The sequence below is a fragment of the Coffea arabica genome, chromosome 8e, assembly GCF_036785885.1.
Source record: "Coffea arabica cultivar ET-39 chromosome 8e, Coffea Arabica ET-39 HiFi, whole genome shotgun sequence".
NCBI lineage: Eukaryota > Viridiplantae > Streptophyta > Magnoliopsida > Gentianales > Rubiaceae > Coffea > Coffea arabica.
The window spans coordinates 585,256-609,090 of NC_092324.1; the positions used below are offsets into that span (position 1 = coordinate 585,256).

At 34.9% G+C, this 23,835-nt stretch overlaps 3 protein-coding genes across 3 annotated transcripts; 2 read left to right on the forward strand and 1 right to left on the reverse strand.

Annotated features, from left to right (window-relative positions):
• The first annotated feature begins 1,888 nt into the window (after positions 1–1,888).
• LOC113703580 (DEAD-box ATP-dependent RNA helicase 15) lies at positions 1,889–7,547 on the forward strand. Its single transcript, XM_072060865.1, has 12 exons — positions 1,889–2,040; positions 2,201–2,340; positions 3,507–3,607; positions 4,740–4,912; positions 5,033–5,264; positions 5,367–5,485; positions 6,046–6,102; positions 6,181–6,365; positions 6,663–6,807; positions 6,895–6,978; positions 7,069–7,132; positions 7,296–7,547. The coding sequence occupies exons 2-12, from the start codon at positions 2,225–2,227 to the stop codon at positions 7,304–7,306; spliced, it is 1,287 nt and encodes a 428-aa protein (XP_071916966.1). The 5' UTR covers positions 1,889–2,040; positions 2,201–2,224; the 3' UTR covers positions 7,307–7,547.
• Positions 7,548–9,943: 2,396 nt separating this feature from the next.
• On the reverse strand, positions 9,944–10,797 carry LOC113703389 (uncharacterized). The gene is made up of 3 exons (XM_027224735.2): positions 10,681–10,797; positions 10,505–10,573; positions 9,944–10,311 (listed from the first exon to the last, which is right to left on the reverse strand). The coding sequence occupies exons 1-3, from the start codon at positions 10,735–10,737 to the stop codon at positions 10,237–10,239; spliced, it is 201 nt and encodes a 66-aa protein (XP_027080536.2). The 5' UTR covers positions 10,738–10,797; the 3' UTR covers positions 9,944–10,236.
• Positions 10,798–14,454: 3,657 nt separating this feature from the next.
• LOC113703755 (probable polygalacturonase At3g15720) lies at positions 14,455–16,933 on the forward strand. The gene is made up of 9 exons (XM_027225231.2): positions 14,455–14,466; positions 14,549–14,671; positions 14,874–15,011; positions 15,093–15,263; positions 15,677–15,884; positions 15,985–16,066; positions 16,171–16,279; positions 16,431–16,547; positions 16,652–16,933. Exons 1-9 carry the CDS (start codon positions 14,455–14,457, stop codon positions 16,931–16,933), a joined length of 1,242 nt encoding a protein of 413 aa, XP_027081032.2.
• Positions 16,934–23,835: the final 6,902 nt, after the last annotated feature.

Consider the following 23,835-nt stretch of genomic DNA (forward strand, 5'->3'; position numbering starts at 1 on the left):
TTAGTTTAGATAGTTGTTGTTCAATTTTCAATTTAGTTAAAATCACGGGATACTAAAATGTAGATTTTTGAACTATAAGGGGTTAAGTTGAACATTTGACAAATTACAAGGGGTTTTTTTAGTATTTAACCCAAATATAATCAATGAAGGCACTTGTTCAATTGTTTAAATTTCTTCCTCTTTTAGTTCAATTTGTGGTATCTCTTTTATCATTCTTTCAAGTTTTAGGGGTGCGTTTGATAAAATTGAAATATGAAAATTGAAATCTAAATCCATTAAATTAGTGAATTGTTAAATACTAAATTTGATATATTTGAGTGCATATTACATTAAATGATCAATGAATAGCCTATAATTTATTTTTGGAGCAAAATTTATTTAGAAAATTCAGTGTTACTTAATGAATTCAGATATTCTAGTTTTGGTTATCAAATGCGTTTGAATATGTTAAGGTCTGAACATATTAAGTTTAAGTGTTGAACTAAATTATCAAACATGACCCATTTAATTAATATTTGAACCCATTTAGTTTCATATTCTCACTTGCCATCGTGCAAGGGGAAAAAAAGGACGCAAATGCGACATACAAGTTACTAAAATGAAGAAAGAAATCCCAACTACACAAAGAGTATTATGTTATCTCATCTTAATTATAACTGGTTCCTTATTGATGGTTGAGCAAGTTCTAAAACTTAGCAAATTTTCTTTTCTTTTCTTTTCTTTTTTAGTCAATTATACTAGGAACGACAAACTCAACTTTCAAATTTCACCTTGGCTTGTGTGAAAATCCATAAAAGAAATTTACAAAATCCATCTCATAGGACAAAAAACAAAAAGATTCCAATTATTATTACATCCAAATTAACACCTCTTTTTCCTTTTTTTTTTTTTGGCAATGAACCTCATAAAATATATGTGAAATAAACAAAAAATTTTTTATTTCCATTTATTTCTTCCCACGAAATTCAGGTAAATATATGCATGGCAATGGGAGTGGGTGCCCGTGGGGGGCTCTTGGGGCCGGGGTTGGGGCGGGGGAAAATTTTTCCCCCCGTTTAGAAACGGGGCGGGGGGCGGGGGAGTATACTCCTGTCCCATCCCCTGCCCCGCCACCAGCAAAAAAAAAATTATATATATATATAATTATATATAATATGTAATTTAATTAGTTATAAACTTATGATAATGATATTATTAGTTAGATATATTATATAATGTATATTAGTGTATGTAATATAATTGATATTATCAATTATACGAATAATTAGACATGTCTACTAATAGAATTTATTAATTAGTTATACTAAATTTACTAATACATTTATACTAAATTTCTAATTACACTTAATAGAATAACACTTTTTTCTCAAAATAAAAAACACAAACACAATAATGAATTAGTGATTGTATTTGTACCAAAAGTGAAAACTTAACTATTTTAGTTGTATTTATTTCATCATGTTTGATTGTATTCAAATAACTTATTGTTTTTATGAGTTTCAATTGTAAAATTAAAATGAATAATAACTTGATGATGTGTTGATATTTTAGTACTTGATTATTTATTAAAATTTAACTATAATAAAATTTTATTAACCCAACGAAAAAAATTTTATTAACCCCGCAGGTACCCTGCAAGAGAAGCGGGGCCGAGCGGGGGCGGGGGGGAGTTTGTAGGCAGCCGGGTGGGGCTAGGGGAGGGGTAGGCAACCCCGCCCCGTTGCCATCCCTAGGTAAATATCTTGTAGCATCCCCACCAGGCTACCACAACAAAGCGACAGTGTCGTAATTGTTAAGAACTACGGAGGATAAAATCGTCCAGAACTACGAGTTTCCAAACTCACCAATCTCCTATTTAAACACCTTCACGCCTCCGTTGGAAAACCCTATCACTCTCTCTCTCTCACAGCCTCTTTATCTTTTCCCTTTTTGTATATTTTTTTTTCATTTTTCCCCCTAACAGTTTTCTCTGCAGACGCTCCTAAACCCTAACCCTAATTTCCCCAAAATCAAGCTCAACTCTCCACAGATTCAACCGAGGTAAACAACAAATCTTCACCTCCTTCAAAAAGCCTAGAATTTCTAGGATATCTCCGGAAGCTTGCGAATTAATCTCATAAAAGTGCTCGATTATGATTTTAAAATCGAATTTTTGAGATGCGATCTGAGTTCCTTTTTCCGGATTTTTTTGTGTCTGCAGCTAAAAAAGAGCAGCCTCAGAATAATGGGAGAGACAAAGGAGAACGATGCTTACGAGGAGGAGCTTCTCGACTATGAGGAAGATGATGAAAAAGCCCCTGACTCCGTCTCCGCCAAAGTCAACGGCGAGTCCGTTAAAAAGTCAGTTCCTTTACCTCAAATCTCAACCTGCTAGAACTAGATTTGTGTAGTTTTATCCGCTACAAAATTTAATTTGAGTTTTGTAGCCGTAGATGTCTCGATTTGCCAATCTCAGTTTTGAGTTTTCCGTTTTTTCGTTGCTTGTGTTTGGGTATTGTGTTTTGGTCACAAATCGATAAATATTCTTGTGGATTTGTGTTTGTTTTTCTAGGTTAGTTCAAGGTTTTGTTAGGCTTGACTTGGCAAGAGTTATGGATCCTTGCTGACTATCCCCCCCCCCCCCCCAAACAACAACAAAAAACAAAAAAAAAACCACCACCAAAAACAAAGGAGAGCAGTAGCTCTTCTGTTCACAAGTTTCATGATTTGTAGTTTTTGGTCAGTCACACGTTTGGCTGACAAATAACCTATAGCTTTAGGTTTTTTGTTGACTTTGTACCTGCCCTGATCTAGTAAAATGTTTTTCGTCCTGTTGTCGAAGGATGTCTTTGTTTTTACTTCACGGGTAAATGTAGGGAGACACAGAAGAATGGTAATTTTATTGACTTATCCTGTTCATCTTTTCCTCCCCTTGTGCAATTGAGCTTACTTGGTGGAGGGTACTGAATTCAATAAAAGATGGATCTTTTGGTTGTTGCTGCTTTCATTTGGTTGATTCAACAATCAGTATAGTTGAAGTTACTTGTTTTGACATTTTGTGAAGTATTGAATTTTTCTAGGATTACAAAATGAAGTGCTATTAAGCTTCAGATTTTGTGGTCCTTGTCTTTGAGATGGCCTTTATTGGAAGCAGCTGAAGTTTGAGTGATATGTTTTTGACATATTGTGAAGTATCTAATTTGCTTGGACCATGAAATGGAATGTTTATCTTTGGCCTGTATTCTGGATAAAGCTTGATCTTTATCACATATTAGTTAGATAGAACCCATTTTGTTTGCTGCGTGTTCTGCTGTTTCTGTTGTAATTATGAAGTTTGTGTGTTTATGATCATAATCTAAGATTGGTGATGGTATGTTTGCAGTCATTTGCAACAAGTGTTGGATTTGTAGACCATGCCTGGCATTTATATTGGAATAACATGTTTATGTAGCTCTCTCCAAGCTTTTGCATGTTTTGCACATGTAAAAATTTGTGTCTTACCAAGTTGTTAAAATTTCTTACTGCAGAGGCTACGTAGGTATCCACAGCTCCGGATTCCGAGACTTCCTACTGAAACCAGAGCTTCTGCGTGCTATTGTGGATTCTGGGTTTGAGCATCCTTCCGAAGGCAAGTTACAACCATCTCTTTGGGTGTTTGGGATCTTCTACATCCTCATAATGCAGAGATTCGTTGTCTCCATGGTTGACTTTTGTGCTCCTGCTAGTGTCAAGTCTGTCTCCCTCTTAAATAAATAAAGAGATGTCATATTCTTAGGATTGTACGTAAACAGACAATAAGGAGGCCATTTTAAGGTTTGATACCTTTCATGGCGGTGAACCTTGGTTCTTCTTGTCTGGCCGTGAACAAGTATGAAGTTACAGCCCAGTGTTCGTATTATCTAATTGAGGTCTGACAGTTCAAATCAGTGCTTAACTATGTCCTATGAGATGCGCCAAGTAATTTAACTTTGTGAAGATGTTTTTTGGAAACATGAAGGATGATGAGGGAAAATTGAAATTATTTTTTATGTGCTGGCCTTTCCTTTCTGCGCTGGGAGCTGTGCAGAATTAAGTAACAAGCAGACATGGAAGAAGTTGCTGCTACTTAGTATTCACAAGCTTGCTTAGCTAATGGGGCTTTTATGGTTGCAAAATGCATCTTCTTGTGGTAGCTGCGGAAGATTTTCTTTATAGATATTTGTTGATTGATGGTCTGAAGTCAAAAGCCCATGTCTTTGGAATTTGGGTTTTTTCACATCCTCTCGAGTGAGTGGAATATCTATGCTTGTGTGTCCTTGGTTTACATGTGGTTTTTCTTGTCCTCCTGGCAGTGGAAGCACCTGCAAAGGTCTACAAGCAAGAGCATATAACTATGGCCTGTTGATTTAAAACACGTTTATTATGATGAGTAGTGTCTATTTCCTGGCCCCTTGATTCAAGGCTTGATGGTTTACCTTTTTCTGGCTAGTCAGAAAAATCTTTGTTGCCATTTTTGAGTTTAGCTAGTTCCTACAAGTGATAAAACTCCCTTTGTGTGTCTATCTGAGGTTATCTTACGTGTATCCGGTTTTTGCTTTTCAATAATGGCTTATCTGATTTGGCTTCATCCATCCACTTTTAAACTGTGTCTAACAGACTATTGACTTGGTTTTTCTCAGGTAAATCACTAGTACCACTCCTGTTTTGGAGAAGTAGAATGGTAAACTTTTTAAATTGAAACTGAGGCTTCCTTGGCTCCAATTTCTTTGGTTCTTCATCAGTTCAACATGAGTGTATTCCACAAGCTACCTTGGGCATGGATGTTATTTGCCAAGCAAAGTCTGGCATGGGAAAAACTGCTGTCTTTGTTCTCTCAACATTGCAACAAATTGAGCCTGTTGCAGGTCAAGTTGCTGCGCTTGTATTATGCCATACCAGAGAGTTGGCCTATCAGGTTTGTTATTTAAGGAAGAATTTTCCTGAATGTCATAATTGTTACAATTGCTACGCTTTTTACCTATTTAATGTGGAATAGTATATCCATTTACCCATCTGATATTTCAAATGCTGGCAGATCTGCCACGAGTTTGAGCGGTTCAGCACTTATCTCCCTGATATAAAGGTTGCCGTTTTCTATGGTGGAGTCAATATCAAAATCCACAAGGATCTTCTAAAGAATGAATGTCCTCATATTGTGGTTGGAACACCTGGAAGGATTCTGGCGTTGGCAAGAGATAGGGATCTCTCTTTGAAGAATGTCCGGCATTTCATATTGGATGAATGTGATAAGATGCTTGAGTCTCTGGGTAAGTTTTGGATTTTTCATTCTAGCTAAACTTCAGACTCGTGTATGATAACTTGTTTCGTAGTCATTTTTCTTACTATACAAATGTATTTTTGTTTTTCAGACATGAGGAGAGATGTGCAGGAAATTTTCAAGATGACTCCTCATGACAAGCAAGTTATGATGTTCTCAGCAACACTCAGCAAGGAGATCCGCCCAGTTTGCAAGAAGTTTATGCAAGATGTAATGTCCTGTGGCCAGCTCTACTTGAATTTTGACGTCTCCTTTTTCATTATTCGAGCTTTCTGCAAGCTAGTCAAGAATGCAGTATTTGAAGCACTGTATACGTTACCATGTGTATTGTGTTTGTCAATCCTCTACTGCAGATACTACCTTGGTATGAGTGGGTGGGTTGCAAATGCCATAGGTTCTTTGAGGTCCAAAGGAGTATAAGTTAGGAGCCATCCTTTTCCAGTTGGGTTGTATGCTTTTCCTTCGTGTCATTAAATTTTATATTTTTTTAAATTTGGGCTGGGGTAGCTTTTCGTTAATTCTAGTACAGGAGAAGGGGAGGAGGTTTGGGTGGGAATGTTGCTTCTCTGGAGAGTTTTGTAGTTGCATAGTTACGTGTCAAGGGACAGTGACTTCTAGTTGGTATGATTGATAAAAGTATCTCCAAGGAGGCGATGACGGACAAGAACATCAATTCAGGGGATACTCATCCATCATTCATTACGTAATGGATTCCATTAGCCTTCAAGAAGGCTCCTAATATGCTTTACTGTGACATTTGTTCCTTTCAGCCGATGGAAATCTATGTGGACGACGAAGCCAAGTTGACCCTTCATGGTCTTGTACAGGTGTGTGTATCAACTTAGTCATTAGTGTGTGTCTCTTGGTATGAAACTCTTCTTTGACACGATGATATCTATTGGCAGCATTACATCAAGTTGAGTGAACTCGAGAAAAACCGGAAGTTGAATGACCTGCTTGATGCGTTGGACTTTAACCAAGTTGTCATATTTGTCAAAAGCGTGAACCGAGCTGCTGAGCTGAACAAATTGCTTGTGGAATGTAATTTCCCATCTATCTGCATTCATTCGGGCATGTCCCAGGAAGAAAGGTTGGTGTTACTATTTTTTTTCTAGCTTGACTTACATGCTATTGGTTTAATCTTTTGGATCAGATGCTCTGGATTAAAAAAAAAATATGAGAACAATAGCTGGAGGCATATTTCTATTAAAAGCTGGATTGATTTGCTTTGTGAATTATTCTGTATATAGGTTTTGCAGAACATTTATTGCATACTTGCTAAAATGGGCTAGGCATTGTTAAGAACCAGTAAATGGAACTGGCCTCCTCTTTGACCCAAAAAGGGTTGTGGTGTATATTGAACTCATGACACTGGTATCTCTTGTAGGTTGACACGCTACAAGGGTTTCAAGGAGGGGCATAAGAGGATTCTTGTGGCGACAGATTTGGTTGGTAGGGGAATTGACATTGAGAGGGTTAACATTGTCATTAACTATGACATGCCAGATTCTGCAGACACTTATTTGCACAGGGTGGGTGTAGTTTTATCACAATTAGTAGTGCTCATTTCAAAGCAGGAGGGTTAGAACTGAAGTTCTTTCCACTTTGAATATGTGCAGGTTGGTAGAGCTGGTAGATTTGGCACAAAAGGTCTTGCCATTACGTTTGTTTCATCAGCATCTGATTCTGATGTCCTCAATCAGGTTTAAATTTACAAGTACACATTTTTCCCATTGTTTTAATCTCTGTTTTTTTGTTTTAATCTGATCCTTAAGTTTCATCATGGTCTGTAGGTTCAGGAGAGGTTTGAAGTGGATATAAAGGAGCTTCCTGAGCAGATTGATACTTCTACATATAGTGCGTTCTCTTACCTTTTCCTACTTATTTCAGTTCTTCTAGTAGGTTTTTATTTTCTTAGTGCTAGGGTTTAATAATCTTATAGCTTTCCATTTTTGTGGATAAGTGGATAGCCTTGTTTCTGTGCCGTCCTTGACTTGTTCTAAAAAATCTTGCTATGCAGTGCCCTCGTGATGACGTGACAGAGTTCTTATGTGGCAAAATTGGAAATGATGTCCAAGTTACTGAACTTTTGTTCGCATCGCTTTGAGAATTCGACTGAGTTGATTGCTAGAGAACTGTTCTATTGTTTACACCTTGCTACTGAGATTCTTGTATCTTATTTAGACTTATATGGTTTGGCAGCTTAGAGAGGATTTAAAAATGTGTTACAATACGACTTGCTAGATATTATTCTCCAGTTGTCCCTAGATAATCCTTTAAACTTTTGTTTTTTTTTTTTTACGTAGTAGTCGGACAGCGTAATATTAGCTTTATTTGGTTAATTTTGAGCTTCGGAGAGTGAATCATATAAAGCCCTGCAGTTCCTGTTACAAACGATGATTTTGGGGGAGTCGAGCTCAAGTGGGTTAGCATGAATTCTGAAGCTCGGATTGGGATTCGGATGGAATGGAAAGAATGTTGGATTCGGTTATAGCGGGGCTTGCAGTCTACAGCGATGTCTCATTTAATGCTTTTTAATCTCATGATTTGGATTGCTGTGCGCCGTAACTGCAAATTCAGGAGTAGTTTGTGACCAGGGGAAGGATGCTCTTTGCTGTTAATGCTTTCAGTGGGGAATGTTGCTGTGATTGTTGGAAAGGGTAACCATGGCTACCAAAATTAGTGATATCTATGCAATGTTTTTGGTGGTCTAAAAAATTTTCGTTTAAGAGGAGCAATTAAAACGCTTTTGACATCCTGGCTTGTCTTGGTGGTCATTTGTTTCAATGCGATTCTTGTCCATTGGACCCCTCTTTGTGGTTACAATCGTACGAGTGTTGTCTGTCCCTAACCGCCTTTAAAACAAGGAAAAAGAAAAAAGAAGAAAGTGTTAATTGTCCACGGGTATAAAAAGAGGGACGGTATGCTATTTTTTATTTTCTGCTTTTGGTCAATCATGGTTTGCCGCCCGGTTCTGAGATGACTTGGACGATATATAACTGGAATAGTGCTTGCTGGTACAAAATCGATATTCGAATCAATGAATGACTTGTCTTCAGGATGATTCCAGTTGACTCGGCCGATATTAGTTAAGTGAGATAAGAAATCAGTCGAAACGGGATGATTCGTGACGATCCGATAAGCAATATAGAAGTTTATGGAATGTTTTGATTTTTAAGTATATTGAAGTTTAGGGCTTTCTCTTAAGCTTTTTTCATTTTCCAGTTAAGATGTGAGTTTTTTTTTCGTGAATTTTGAAGATAAAATCAATTTTTTTTCACCAAAAGAATCACAAGGTTTTTGGCCAAAGTTTTGCTTCAGTAGAACTGTAGCAGGTAGAGTCGAAGTCCACTTAAGAAGACGATGAGCTGGGTTTAAATTTTAGACAATTAAGGCAAAGATTTCACACTATTTACCGAAATACCAGCCATATTCTCTGCTATGTTGGTTTAATCGTGGCTACTATGCAACTACTTCTTATCTTTTTCAAAATAAAATAATTTTATAAAAAGGCCGAAATCCTTTTAAGTCTTAGTATAATTAAAAAAAAAACCATTTTCATTAAATAAATATTCTTCATTTTTCACTAAATAAATTAAAATTAAAATATTTTATGATATACTTCATAAGTATTAGATATTGCAATGTACATATTAAAATTAAAATATTAAAATGAAGTATTTTATGTAATCGCAATAAATTAAAATTAATGAATTATGTACAATTTTTTTTTATGAAATTCTCTATTTTTTAATAATTCTTTTAAAATTTTTGAAAATTTTTATATGTTATAATATGCATATCACCCGATATTCAACTGATATGCCCGATGGATGTGGAACAACCGCGACGCGACAGCGATCTGCAACGGCGAACCATGGTTACAATAGAATGTTAGCCAATTGCCTCGAGGCCCTCGACATAACTTAGTGCTTTGAGACGTAGTGAGTGATATTGGGATATTAAATATTGCAAAATTGTGGATGAGGGATTTCTATTTGTGTAAAGTGCAATAAATGTACTAAAACGGAGGAATGTATCATAACAGTGGCGAGGCTAGAATCTTTATTCAAGGAGTACAATAATATCAGCATAAGCTTCCAATATCTTCTTAGCTTTGGCTATAATTAAATGTCTATTATATGTATACTAATTTATTCAATATTAAAAAATTCTCAAAAAAAAATCTGCGGCTTGTGTCTATTTGTAATAATGATGACGTCATATAATGGTGTAACATTACATGATACTTAAAATTATGGTAAAAGTTGTATATAAGCGCGTAATAATTAAATTTATGTGCAAGTGCTAGGGATATAATGTGTACATTTTACACTACAAAATGAATGTTTGATTTTATTGTAGTTCATATGGTATAACATCTAAGAAAAGTTTAATGTTTATTGAATTAAATTAAATTTGTTGGAAAGAAAATGAAAATAGCATCATTTAGTTATTTATTTCAATGTTTCATTGAAAATTAGAGAAGCACACTAGTTTTCCTTAGAAAGAAGGCGCGACCACCCTTTGACTTCATTAATCTTGTATCAATTATATTACCCACGGATGAAACAGATTTGTGCAATGCTACTTCTGGGCTTCAGGAATGATCTTGAGCCATGCTACTCTTCTTATCGAAAAGGAGGGATTTGATTCAAGAACATGGGATTATGATAACAAAAACATGGAGTCCTTCAACTTTTTGGTACAAATGGTGTCTGTCGCCGAGTGATGATTTTCACATTGAGGGTTATTTAGTAAGAGCATAATCTTCTATCTTTCGACAGTGAAATAGGTTTTAGTAATAGATGACAAAGTAGGATGAGTACAATCGATACTCTTGACAAACAAAGTGGAAAGTCTGAAATATATTATTTTGTCATTTTAGAAATCAGGCAGAGACATGCTCAAGGGGTAAAATCGTGCATGAAGGCAGAGGTGCAGAAGCTGCTGCACCCTCTTCATTTGTTCATCCCCGTCGCATTTTTAACAGCATCGGCTGCTCCTTGTACCTTGGCCTTCGCCTCCTGCCCTGCCTGCATGCATACAACACACCCCAGACAATTTTATCATAACCCCAAGTAATAAGCTTCCTTTTTTTTTTTTTTTTTGGTTTTGTCTTTTTTTCTTAAAAAAAAAAGGAAAACAAGAAATATATTGCATGTATGTGTTGTGAGAATGGTAAACTGGTATGGTAAAAAAATAATAATCAGAAAAGTAAGGAAGAACCTCCTGCATGGATTCCTTAGCAGATTGAGCCGCATTGCTTGCCTTATCCATCATTTGGCTTCCCTTTTCCTGAAATCAATCAACATAATACACAAAAGTGACTGATCCATTCCTTGTAATCACCAATTATATCACTGGTAAGAGAATTGAAGTTAAGCGGGTGCCGTGATAATCACCTGCACTTGGCCCTTGGCCTGGCCGGCTTGGTAACTCGCGTTTTGTGAATTATCCATGCTCCAGCAATTAATATGGTTTTTTTCTTTTTTTTTAGTACTGTACTAATAATGTAAGCTGAGGTAATTAGGGAACTGGTACCAGCAGTTAATACAAACACGTATTAGTAATTGATGATGGAGATTAACAGAAACAAGATAATGAGGCATTTATAGAGGAGCTCAAGTCGATGCAGGGTGGACACGTGTAACACTGAGTGCAGGCCATTGTTGGCATGGCCATAGCTGACATATCTTTTGGCCTTTAGACCAGGGCTGAGTGAGTTTTCTGGCCAAAAGTCTTCGGGTTAATTTCACATGCCTCCCCTGAGATTTTTGATAATTTGCAGAAAGCTCTCTTCAAGTTCTAAAAATTATGCATAACTCCCCTATTTTCACTATTTAAGTAACATTCTAAACCCAAAACGCTATACTTTTTGTCAAAATTTCTATAATGCCCTTGAGTTATAATTCACAACAAATTCCTATACTGTTGGCATGGCCATAGCTGACACATCTTTCGGCCTTTAGACTAGGACTGAGTGAGTTTTCTTGTCAAGCTGGCCAAAAGTCTTTGACGTTTTTAGTAGAAGTGGCAAAATGGATTCTTATCCACTAATCCATCCATATAAACCAACCTTAAATAGATTTGGATGGATCTGGATGATACATATGAATTTAATGATTTTAAATGGATAACCATCTAAATCTAATTATGTTGGTGGATTTAAATGGATTATCCATGTTATTTATATACATCCACTTAATTTAAAAAATAGAAAACACACATAGTGATTGCAAATATTTATAAAAAAATGGGATAGAACCTTGTGGGAACATCTATTCTTTCCTTCATAACTTCCTCATATGCCAAGTTGCTAATAACATTAATTGCATTTTAGTGGCTTCTAGTTCCTAGACTTCTTCCATCCTTTTCAAAATTATATTTTAGTCTCTACTCTTGTTTTTTTTTAATTAAACTCTCATGTAGTAATGACTGCAAACATTTACATTCTTAAGTAAAGAAAAAGCAAGAATGCATAATATAGTGTCAAAGTAATTTTTTATTTTTTTATTCTTTTATTTATAAAAAGGATTTTTCTAATGAGTGTCCCCGCAACACTGGTTAAGATACGTAAATGGCACATTCTTCTTTTTTTTTTTTTTAATAAGTGGAAGGTTTTGAATCCAAAAGCTCATACTTACAATTTCTCTCCCTTTATCACCCAATCCAACCCTCCAAAAAAAAGACACCTAATTTACTAAGTAAATATAATGTAGGTTGTATATCAATGGTATAATAAAGGAGTTTCATACATTTTTAGGTACTACATGCTCATGTGATGAAAATATTTTACTTGTCAAATAACATAAGACCTCTTATTAGAACTCGACTTTTATTCAAGGCATCCCTCTTGAATAGGAGTGCAAAAAATTGGAAACGTGAACTTTTTTCCACTATAAAGCTGTATTCAATTCACCCAAAAGTTATAATAATGTAGTCGAGTTCATAATTGTTCATTACTTTACGAAATGATACTTAAAGTAATGATGAAAGGTTAAACTGACCACAGTAGTTAGATTTTCTTGGAACTAAACTAATTTAAAGTTGCTTTATGAAGAACTGAAATAGAGTAGTAGTACAAGCATTTGTTATTACCAAAAGGTTTTTAGGTGATTTAACGACAGAATTTTGAGGATCTGTATTTTATTGGAAAAAAACATTTGGATCTTAAATTTAGGACTTGGGAGAGTAAATGGATAAATGGATGGATCACGGTTTTACACTATCCATTTACATGGCATCCATTTAGATCCATTTATTAAATGATTTTAATTGAATTGGATCAATTTGATCCACTATCCATTGAACTAAAACCATTTATCAACCATATATCCATTTTGCCACTTATAGTTTTTATTTTTGTTGCCAAATTGGGAGAATGCATTACTGCTAACAAGTCTTAACGTTATGTAAGTTGAACTAATCACTTTGGTTTGACGCATTCATTCAAGGGGAAGGAAAAGAATTATTTCCTTCTGTAGGAAAGAATAGAAGTTCGAAAAAAGGGAACGCTACACTCTTTTATTTACCTTTCCATACATTGCCTTGTGCTGATATATATTTCAACGGTTGGCGATATTGCTGATATACCTTTTGAAGCTTGCTTTAAAGGGGATGATCCACCTTTATTTGAGCCTTTCTGAATTCGGGGATTTCCATGCATGGGATACTTTTTTTCTATTAAGAAGACGTCACCATGGGCCAAGTTCTCTCTATTTATTTAATCAATTTTTGTTGACGGGTGTCCAATACACTTAAATTACACCTAATTTATTAGAACAAATATGATGATAATTATTGAACTCCTACATTTAGATAAGTTCCCAAAATTAATTATTTTTTTCAACACAAAAAAAAAAAAACTAATATAGCCCCTCTTAAATGGGCACCGTTGACTCAACTTTTATTTAATAAACAAGGAAAATTTCATAACATAAATTGCACTATCTTTTTTTTTTTTTTCCCCTTTTGAGGAAATGCAATAGGTCGATACAAATGAAATTCTTGATACATTCGATGTCAAAACTTGGGTGCACTATTTCGATGTACAAAATTTGCTCTCTCTAAACATTATTGTGCGTATATCCTTTTTTTTTTTCTTCTTTTTCTCATAAAATATTGCAAACATAGTAAGCAACCCAATACTAGTAGTTTTCCCCTAACTAAGAGATACAGTGGATGTCAAAACATGGGCTAGAGAATTGAATCAGCAGTTGATATATTCTGATTGGGCATTTCAAAATTGTAAAGAATTTTAATTTGATTCATGAGGAATTGGAGGATCCTAAACATTTGATTCATTTATAAAGAATTTTAATTATTTATTTAAATACTAATTATAACCAATGCTATTTTCTACATTTTTCATTTTGTAGATGCTATGACTCTTTTAGATTAAGTGTCCAAAAGAGATTTTTTTGTGGATAAAGTATCTAAAAGACCTGGATTCTTATCTAATTAAAGACTAATTATAACCCAAAGCTATTTTGTAAATTTTTTAATTTGTAGATGCTATGACTTTTTCTAAAAAAAAAAGTATCAAAAAGAGATTTTTTGCGGATAAAGTTATCTGTAAGAGCTGGATTCTAATTTATCTTTTCTTATTTCTTCATACCAAAAGAATGTTTATTTCATAAATACTAATTGTCTTATTTTCAGAGCAGTTTCCGTTAATCCCTACTCACTTCCCCCCTTCCCCACGTAGAAACATGACCAAGCAATAACTTTGTGGATATGCTAAGCTTTTTGCAACTCTTTTTTTTTGGGCAATACAAAAGAAAGATAACTCCTGTTTACTATTTTGTCGATTAGAAACCGTTGTTCAAGTTAATTTCTGCTAATGAGTCATGAATATACCCATTATTGCCTTCCTATGAAGGAATGATTGATATGCGAGAGCTATATTCTGGTGAAAAGACCTGACTGAAAACTGAAACTTCTTCAACTATCGCACTAGCATATCATATTTCTTAATTCTTGCTACTATATGTGTTCTTTCTTTATGCAAGAATGGCCTGCTAAAATATTACAAAATAATGGAAGAGATTTCATCATTTAAGGAATACTTACTAAGCAAATGAATCCATCAGGTTTTTCCTCAAGTTTCTTGCTATAAATACAAGCTAGGAGATGGACCGTAATACCACAGAGTTTGTCTGTTACTTTCCACCTGCATGCACAGCATGGTAAGAAGACATGGAATACATCCATTAATCTTCTCATTTTGTTAGAATATTTACAGAAATTTGTTACTTGGGACTTTTGCAGGGTCTACAAATCATATCCTTGATAGTTTGTATAGCTGCATCGTATCCAGATGGTGGCCTGGCTGCTGTTTTTAATGTTACCGGGTTTGGTGCCATTGGAGATGGAATACATGATGACACTGAGGTAGTGATTAAGACTTCTTTTCTCTTCCGCTTTTTTGTTTCTTCGGTGTTCTCAAAAGTTTACACCATTACTATTTAGATTCATACAACGTTTGTTAAAAGCTATGCCAAATTTTATCGACATTTGTTCATGTGGCATGAATCTAGACTCGTCTTTGTAACTAAATGTTTGCTTAAATTGTTTGATCTGAACATTATGTCAGGCTTTTTCACAAGCTTGGGAAGCTGCTTGTTCAAATGGTGAAGGTTCAAGTAGCGTCATAGTTCCAGCAGGAAGGACATTCCTACTGAGCCCAGTGAATTTTGAAGGCCCCTGCTACTGTTCCAATGTACATTTTCAGGTACGAGAAAAGTTAATGCCTCAAGCATTTATGTGAAGTTGTAATGTTTATTAGTAATCCTTTAACGCTTCTTTTGGCCAGGTTTTGGGAAAAATTGTGGCGCCCAATGAAACTGATGCGTGGAAAGGCTGCGTATCAGATAGTTGGCTTCACTTTTCAGACATACCTGGTCTGGTCCTGGAAGGTTCAGGGGTGATTGATGGGCGGGGTTCACCCTGGTGGAAAAATGTTAGCCTTGGCATCCTCAAGAATGTATGTTTCACCAATCCTTTTCATTGATGCACCATATATATCCAACATAAGAGAAAGAATCAGCATTAGTATTAAGTTCTTTCTAAACAATGTTGACAAAAGATCTCACACTTTTTTCAGGAGAACGACCAAGGATGCAATCGACCAAAGGTGAGAGTGAGATGCCTTGGAATTAAAAATTATCATTGCATTCCATTTTATAAGATGACGACCATTATTGACAATCCTTACTTTCGCACGTGAAAATTGTATTAGTCTCAGATAACCTTAGAGAACTCGAAAAATTCATGTTCGTATCTTGAATAAAAGAATGTTGCCGATGGACCCTTTACAAAACAGAAAAATGGGGTCAAATTTAAGGTAGAATTGATCAGAGAATAAATTGTTAAGGATAGGCTATTTGAGTCTTGCAGGCTCTACACATCCACAAATGTGACGGCCTTCAGTTGAGGGGACTTCATCATGTCAACAGTCCCAAAAGCCATATAAGCATCAATAAGTGTAATGGCGTATCTATATCTGGACTCAACATTCTTGCACCTGAAAACAGTCCAAATACTGATGGAATTGATGTGTCTGAATCCACTCATGTTTTAATTTCCGACTCCATTATTCAAACTGGTAATGTAGCTTAAATATTATTTTCCATGTTTCCTTTTTATCTCATGAGTCATGAATCCCTTCTTTTCCTCGCTAATATATTACTTGATGACAAGCACAGGGGATGACTGTGTTGCGATAAATGGTGGCAGTTCTGACATACAAATGACGAACGTTTCATGCGGACCTGGACACGGAATAAGGTGGAAAATCATCATCTAATATCTCCAATTTTTCGAGTAACTACTATTAATGGATTCAGCAACAAGGTAACTAACTGTGTCTTTTTGGGGGGCAAATTTTGTAGTGTTGGGAGCTTGGGGGCAAATGGGTCATATGCAACGGTGGAGCAAGTAAATGTAACAAAATGCAACTTCCAGGGAACACAGAATGGTATAAGAATCAAGACATGGCCGGTAATGATCACTCAGGGTCACCTGAGAACTACTTTCAGCTTCTCTTTAGCATCATCCCCCCCCCCCCCCCCCCCCTCCTCTCCTTCCCCCATCATTCATGGAATTCTCTCTCTTTCTACTTTGGTTAAGGGCCTTTTTTAATGTTACATAGGGGGGTTCTGGATACGCCAGAAATATAAGCTTTGAGGATATCACACTTCAAGACGTGGAGAACCCTATAATAATCGACCAGTTTTATTGCAAGGGTGAATTTAAATGTGAAGATAAGGTGAAAAATATATTTTCTTTCAAGTTTTCTAATCTCATCCTTCTTGAAGGAGGAACCTGTGTAATCATTTTTGACATGGACCTCCATTCTCTCAATCTCTGTAGCCTTCACCATCAGCTGTGCAAGTGAGCCACGTAACCTACCAGGGAGTGAACGGATCTTCTTCGGGCGAGAAAGCAATTCAATTGTTCTGCAGTGAGAGCAAAGGATGCACTGACATCAAAATGCAACAAATAAACATAACCTCTGCTATTCCTGGAGCAAAGACATATGCCATCTGTAAAAATGCCTACGGGGAGTCCTCCTCAACTTCACCTCCTGTTCCCTGCCTAACGCAGCATCATGACGATGTCTTGGGGAGAGAAGCCAGTGCGGTTTGGGTCTGATAGTTTTCCGGTGGTTGTAATATTTTGTATTATTTGGTGTATAATTATATTATATTATTACAATATACATGAATAAAATATTTGATATATATTCAATACAACTTTATGATTTATTTAAACACGTACAACGACCGGACGGGATCGCACAATTGTACTGAATCCTTGTCTCGGATGTCTTAGAGCTTCTAGTTTATCATATTGACTGGAATATTTCTTTTCTTTTCTTTTTTCTTAAGCAAAACACCAATTTAGTCCTCTAACTATTTTATAAAAGTTAAAATAGTCCTTAAACTTTATTTCGAGTCAATTTAATCCCTCAACTAGTTTAACAAATCCGAATAGCCCTTAAACTTTAGTATGAGCCAATTTAATTACTCAACTATTTTACTCAAACCAAAATAGTCCCTCAACTATATTTATATGGCCAGTTTGGTCCTATTTTATTTAATCTGCCTAATTTATCAACTTTTTACGTCGTCGCGTAGGGGTAGAATAGGAATCTAGTAATTACCCATATTAAACAAGAGAAAAACAAACATTTGTCGAGAGATTGATAACGGAATTGAATCATATAAACAGCAAAAATAAAATGGAACTTTTTGTGGAGTAAAAAAATGGAACTAATGCAAAGAAAAAAAATTCACATAAATCCAATTCAATCCATGAAACGGAGAAAAGGAAAAATTACACAATAGGAGTATGCAAAAAGGTTGGACAAAATGTGCTAACATTATGATTACTCTTTTAAGTAAAAAAAAAAAAAAGCTTAATTTTTTTTTGTGCTTTCCGTATGAATCAGTTTTGTTGCTAATTTCTTTTAGAATATTTGTTTTTCTATAGTTTTAATAAGGATTATGACTGGATTTTCTATTTTGTCCTTGGTCACTGGTGCAAAAAGTTGATAAATTGGGCAAATTATCTAAACGAGGACCAAACTGGCCATGTAAGTGTAGTTAAGAGACTATTCCGGCTTAAGTAAAATAACCATGGAGCTAAATTGACTCATAATAATAACCATGGACTATTTCAACTTTATTAAAATAGTTGAGGAACTAAACTGGCTCGAAATAAAGTTCAAGGGCTATTTTGGCTTTAGCAAAATAGTTAAGGGACTAAATTAGTGTTTTGCTCTCCTTTTTTTTTTTTTTTTCCCATATATTGTTTGTTTTATCTTTTGGCAATACCACTAGTGCTGCAAAGTTCTCACTTCACTTTTATTCGGAGAATGCGGGAACTCATTTGATTACAAGTTTATCAAATAAAAAATGAACAAGAATAATGAGATTTGACAATTTCTGGGATGTTATTAGTGCTTGAAAGTGATGATTTACAATAGTAACTCACCTCTCCTAACCATGGTTCAAAGTCGTGGTCGCGGTCACGGTCGCGGCCCGGAACGTTCCACATCGGTTTCGGCATATCGGTCGCGGTTTCGGTGAGACGCAAATTTTAAAGTATTTAATATTCTAAAAATTATTACTAATATAAAAAAAGTATGCTAAACAAAAATAATAAAAAATAGCAAAAGAAATGGCCAAGTCAATCCGTCACGGTGTAACTCGGCCGATTTCTCGTCTTGACTCGGGATAACTCGGAGTGACTCGGCCGAGTCAATCCGTCGCGGTGACGTTTCGGCCGATTTCTCGGCGAGTCAAGTATCTCGGTATCGTTTCGTTACGGTATCGTATCGGTAGGGGTCGAGACGGTGACGACTCGGCCGAGTCGTCTCGGTCTCGGCCGAGACTTCGAACCATGCTCCTAACCTCTTCATCAACCTGTTTGCTTTATAGTTTTCTGAATTTAACTTCATATTAAACTTCTACATTGAATTAAGTAACCTTTCTGACAAAAATATCTATTTGCATTTCTTCTCGATCCCATTTTGAAGTATTCTCCCAGTCGAAGATCATAGTTCATCAGATGCGTGTCCTTTGACAATATGGCATTACATGATCGGTCCAAGTGAAAAACTAGTTAAAACCTGAAATCAGCTACAATAACTTGACAATGGACTCGGTTCCCAAGCATCTTGTACTTCAAGAATAATAATGCAATTACTTGGTTTGGGATGGTACCTTTTCATCATCTTCAAGTCATGGTGGAAAGTCTCCACGAAATTGGTATGCTAATTAATAATCTATTCATTTCAGCCCTGTAGAGGACATCCTTGTTTCGTACTACAAATTATCTTGAAACTAACCTTGTTAGAACGAAATTTTATGTTCAACACTCATGTCGACAAAAAGCTTCACACTCATAGCTGTCAGTTTACTCCTGAGGCCAGTTTTCTGCGGCTTGGCAAGTATTGAGATGCAATTTAAACCTGAACAGGTTAAAGTATTCCCAGCCATATTGTTTCTATTGGGATAGCCCGATAGAAAGATGGGAGGCCTCTGATTCAGTGTTCTTAGGTGACAAAAAACCGAATGCAGAGTTTTTGCAATGAATAGTTCCATCTTCTGACAGCATTTCTACCTCAGTTCTGGGGAAATGAGACCATCAACAAGTACATAATGGAAACATGCGATGCATTTTCTTCCTTTTGCCCCCCCCAACCTTAACCAATCTTCTTACTGAACCACAGACTAATTCTACCTTCAGGCGTCCCAGTCTTTCTGACCATAAGCTCGCTCTCTTTCTTGTACGAATTCAGGCCTTTAGGCTTAGTTATAGGATGGATACGGGCTTCCATGCCTCGTTTGAGACCACGTCAGGCTTCCTTCAATGGGAAAATATACACGAAATACCGCCGAAGTCTGATATGGCCTTCAGAAAGACGGAAATAGGGAAATTCTAATGTACCATTTTCAGGATTTTTAGGTTGTCGTGTAAGTGAAGTCCACGAGGAGCACGTTAGGTCCAACTTTCAAGCAGAGTTGTAAGCACTACTTGGGCAGAGTTGAGAGTTCTGAAATGAGAATATCTGACCAAGATTAAACACTTCTTTATTCTTGACGAATGATATGCTAAACTCTGATCATTTTTCTGTATTTTAATATAGCAAATCGTCACTCAAGAAAATTCTGTATGATCTTTAACTGATTTTTATAGGTTTCAAAACCTTTTCTAATTAACTTCAATGATTCTTCAACATCCCCAGCCTTCTGCATTCGTCGAACTTATTTATATGTAATTCTTTTCCATGTGGAATACCGAATTTGCATTAGCAGAGAGACATATGTTAGACATTGATTCCTATACAACCTCAAGCCCGCACTTGCATTAGCCGCAAAAAGACAATTTTGCAAAGTTAGGAGCGGCGTCTATCAAGTCTGCTCTCAACTAGGGAGAGGAAAATATATGTCCTCTAACTACATTATGTTAGACGGTTGATCCTAGTGACAAATTAGGCCTCTGGTTCAGTAATAATCCTGGTATATACATGAAATCAACTTCACTAAATGGGGAATGGAAGACTTCAATTTCTTGATGCAATTTCACTCAATTTTTATCCAATAAAGATCAAAATCTAAAATCACCAAATGTTCTAAACATTGTTATTAAACCCGGCATGGCCAGGCGGTTCAACCGGTCAACTCGGTGAATCGACAATTGAGCTGAGTTGAACCGCTCAACCTGGCGAACCAACAATTGAGCCGAGCTAGATCGTTAATTAGATCGTTTATACAATTAAACCGTTGACCTGTTAACGGACCGGTAGTTTAACAAGTCAATCTGGTGAATCAGGAACTCGGGTTTACATGTTATGAGAAAAATTTTGAAAAGATATTAAAAGGTCAATCCGGTGAATCGGGAACTCAAATTTACATGTTATCGAAAAATTTTGAAAAGATGCTGAAGTGATGATTCAAACTTGAGAAAAATTTTGAAAAGATATTAAAAGGTCAATCCGGTGAATCGGGAACTCAAATTTACATGTTATCGAAAAATTTTGAAAAGATGCTGAAGTGATGATTCAAACTTAAGACCTCATGTGTACAAGTAAGTGCAATCACCATTTGACTAACAACCTATTTGTTAGTTGTTTAGTATTTCTTATATTATATTTTAGACTTTTATTCTTATTTTATTTTTCCAAAACAAAATTTATTTGGAATCTTTTAATAAATTTTATTATTTCCCAAACTCTATAAATTATGAAGTGGATTTAAAAAATAACATGTCACACAATTTATTTTAAAGGCAAATATTGTTCCTAATAACCTTTTGTACTTAAAATTCATAAATAAACTAGATAATTATACTTAGATAAAATTTTATACTTGGGTGGATTACTAATTAAATTTAGGTTTTGTTAATTCTTATAAGAATTAATGATTCTATAATAAATTAGACTAATTGAGCATTTACTATGGCATAATTAATTATGGTTTTAACCATATCAAAAATTATGAAACATAATATTTAAATGCATTTAGTGATCCACCTGTTAGATCACTCATCCCTAATTGAACCAGTAACTCGTTGACCTACCCCTTTCTCCGGATTCCTCCCGGGACGTGTTTAATGACTCTGGTTCTAACTTCTAATCAATGTAATGGTGGATAGTTCTGACTTAAAACCGTGTGCTGATTAATAACCTCTTGGTTCTTGTCCCATTGATGACATTCTTTCTCTCTACTGCAATATCTTGTTAAAATGTGTTTGAACAATATGATATGGACAGAAGCAAAACATTTCACTTGTCACTTATTCCTAGAGCCAGTAGTAATACAAGCATATTTGAGTTTGAAAATCCTGAGCAGGTTACTCTTAGAGATTAATAAGGACCTTCTCAACTTTGACATTGAGATTAGTTCGAAATATTTATCATGTTAGGAAGTGCTGATTCAGGTTGGCTATTGCAGTCATCTTCCACAAGACCCAGTATCATAATGTAGCTTGAACTATTGAAATTTTTGTAAATATGTAGATAGATTGTTTCCTATGCCTAAAAAAAGGGGCAAATATTTGGAAGTTCATTCCAAATCATCATTGATAAAAATGGGTGCCCAATGGGCACTCGTTTAGATATATTTCAGGTGTCATAATTTTGGAATATAAAATAAATAGAAAAAGTAAATAAATACAAGGGAGGGTGGATAAGATTAAACAAGAAAAATATATAAATGAAATTGAGGGTAATAATTATTAGTATATGTACATATATGATAGGTTAGGTAAAATTTAAATGTGTTAACGAATTCCAATAAATAGTCGTTAGAAAAACCTATAAAAAAAATTTGAGCACCTGTTAAAAAACCATAAAAAATAATACTTCACATTCAACTAACTAATAATCTTGACAAGGAAAGTAGTAACCTGTTTTAACATCAATTATTATCAATTACTTTTTTCGATTTTGCATATTTTACTTAGTGAGGTCTTCCCCCTATGTGAAAGGTCTTGATTTTAGTCCATCAGTTACATGTCTTTACATGGCAAGTCCTAGAGAAAAAATCACAGGCCCCTGATTCATTGTACTCTAGAGGCATCACACCACTTAATTGAGGGCCCAATGGACCGATTGTATCTCTTAAAAACAAGGGATAATTTCAAAAAGTCCCCTGAGATTTCTGATATTTTCATGGTCCTTCCCTTAGGTTTTAAAAATATCACTAAGCTCCCTTAAAACTAATGTTCTTATAACAATTTAGCCCAAGTCAAAAAAATCAACAATAAAAAAATGATTTCAAGAGTGAGAAGAATATTTCGTACCAAAGGTACGCCTTAACTTATTACTAGTTGGTTGATTTAGAATCAAAAGGAAATATTAGTTTAAAAATAGAAAATAAATACTAAACTCTAGCATGAGTATAATAGAATTAGTAACAATGACTATTTTTCATAGAACTGCATAAAATCGCAAAATCAAAGTATTGGAGAGAAAAACTTGTTAATTTGGATTCAAGACACATAAAATTCCTAAACTCTTAGTATCAAAATTTGAAAGATTTTGAACAGGAATTGAACAAAACAAAGTATGGCCCTTCAAAAAAAAAATCACAATAGATGACTAATGATAAAAAATATAAAATATGCTAAAATATGTTATGCTTTTTTAATTATTTCTTTAACTTACCGGGTCCATTATTTGACATGATTAACAAGAAATTTCGATCATTTGTAATTAAAAAGCAATGTTTGGATTAATCAAAAGGGTATGATTTTAATGGAAAAGCAAATAAATCAAAGTAGAAATTTTTTTTCTATCCATCTTGTTTGGATTACGTATAAAAAAAAAAGAAAAGAAACACCAAATATTTTGGAATAGAAAGGAAAGAGTAGATTATGTGAAATTAAATTTTATACATAACTTAATAAAATCTAATTGCAAGCAGATTTTAATACTTTACCCTCTTTTTTGTGTATTTTTCATATTCATCTTGTTATTTTTATGAAGTATTTATGAAATAATAATAGTTCAATAGGAATTTTAATCTTATTTTTAGGAGAAAGAAAGTACAAGAACTACTAAAATACAGAAAAAGAATTTTAAAATGTTAACAATCATCATTATAAAATTAAGTATTCAAGATTTTCAAATTTTTTATATTTCAAATTATGGTTAATTTTGTACAAGTGACTCAATTGTTTCTCTCCATACAAATACGTAATGTTTTTTACGTTGTAAGGATAGTAAAGTCATTTAACCATCCATGAGGTAAGCATTTGGCCCCAAATGGCTTATAGGGGAGATAAGTGATATTTTCAAAATTTCGAGAGAGGGCAGTGAAATTGTCAGAAACCTCCTTATCCCTAAAAACAATGATGTATTTTTTTTACATTTAACAGTAACGGCATATTTATAACATCACTCCAAAATAATTTGCCTGAAGCCAAAATTTCCTTGTATGTTCTAATTAATGCTCTGGTGTCGTATTGATATTCAATTAATTTCTATCCATATTTGTCCTGCTGATATCACCGATAATATCTGTTGTATGTACATATCAATTCAG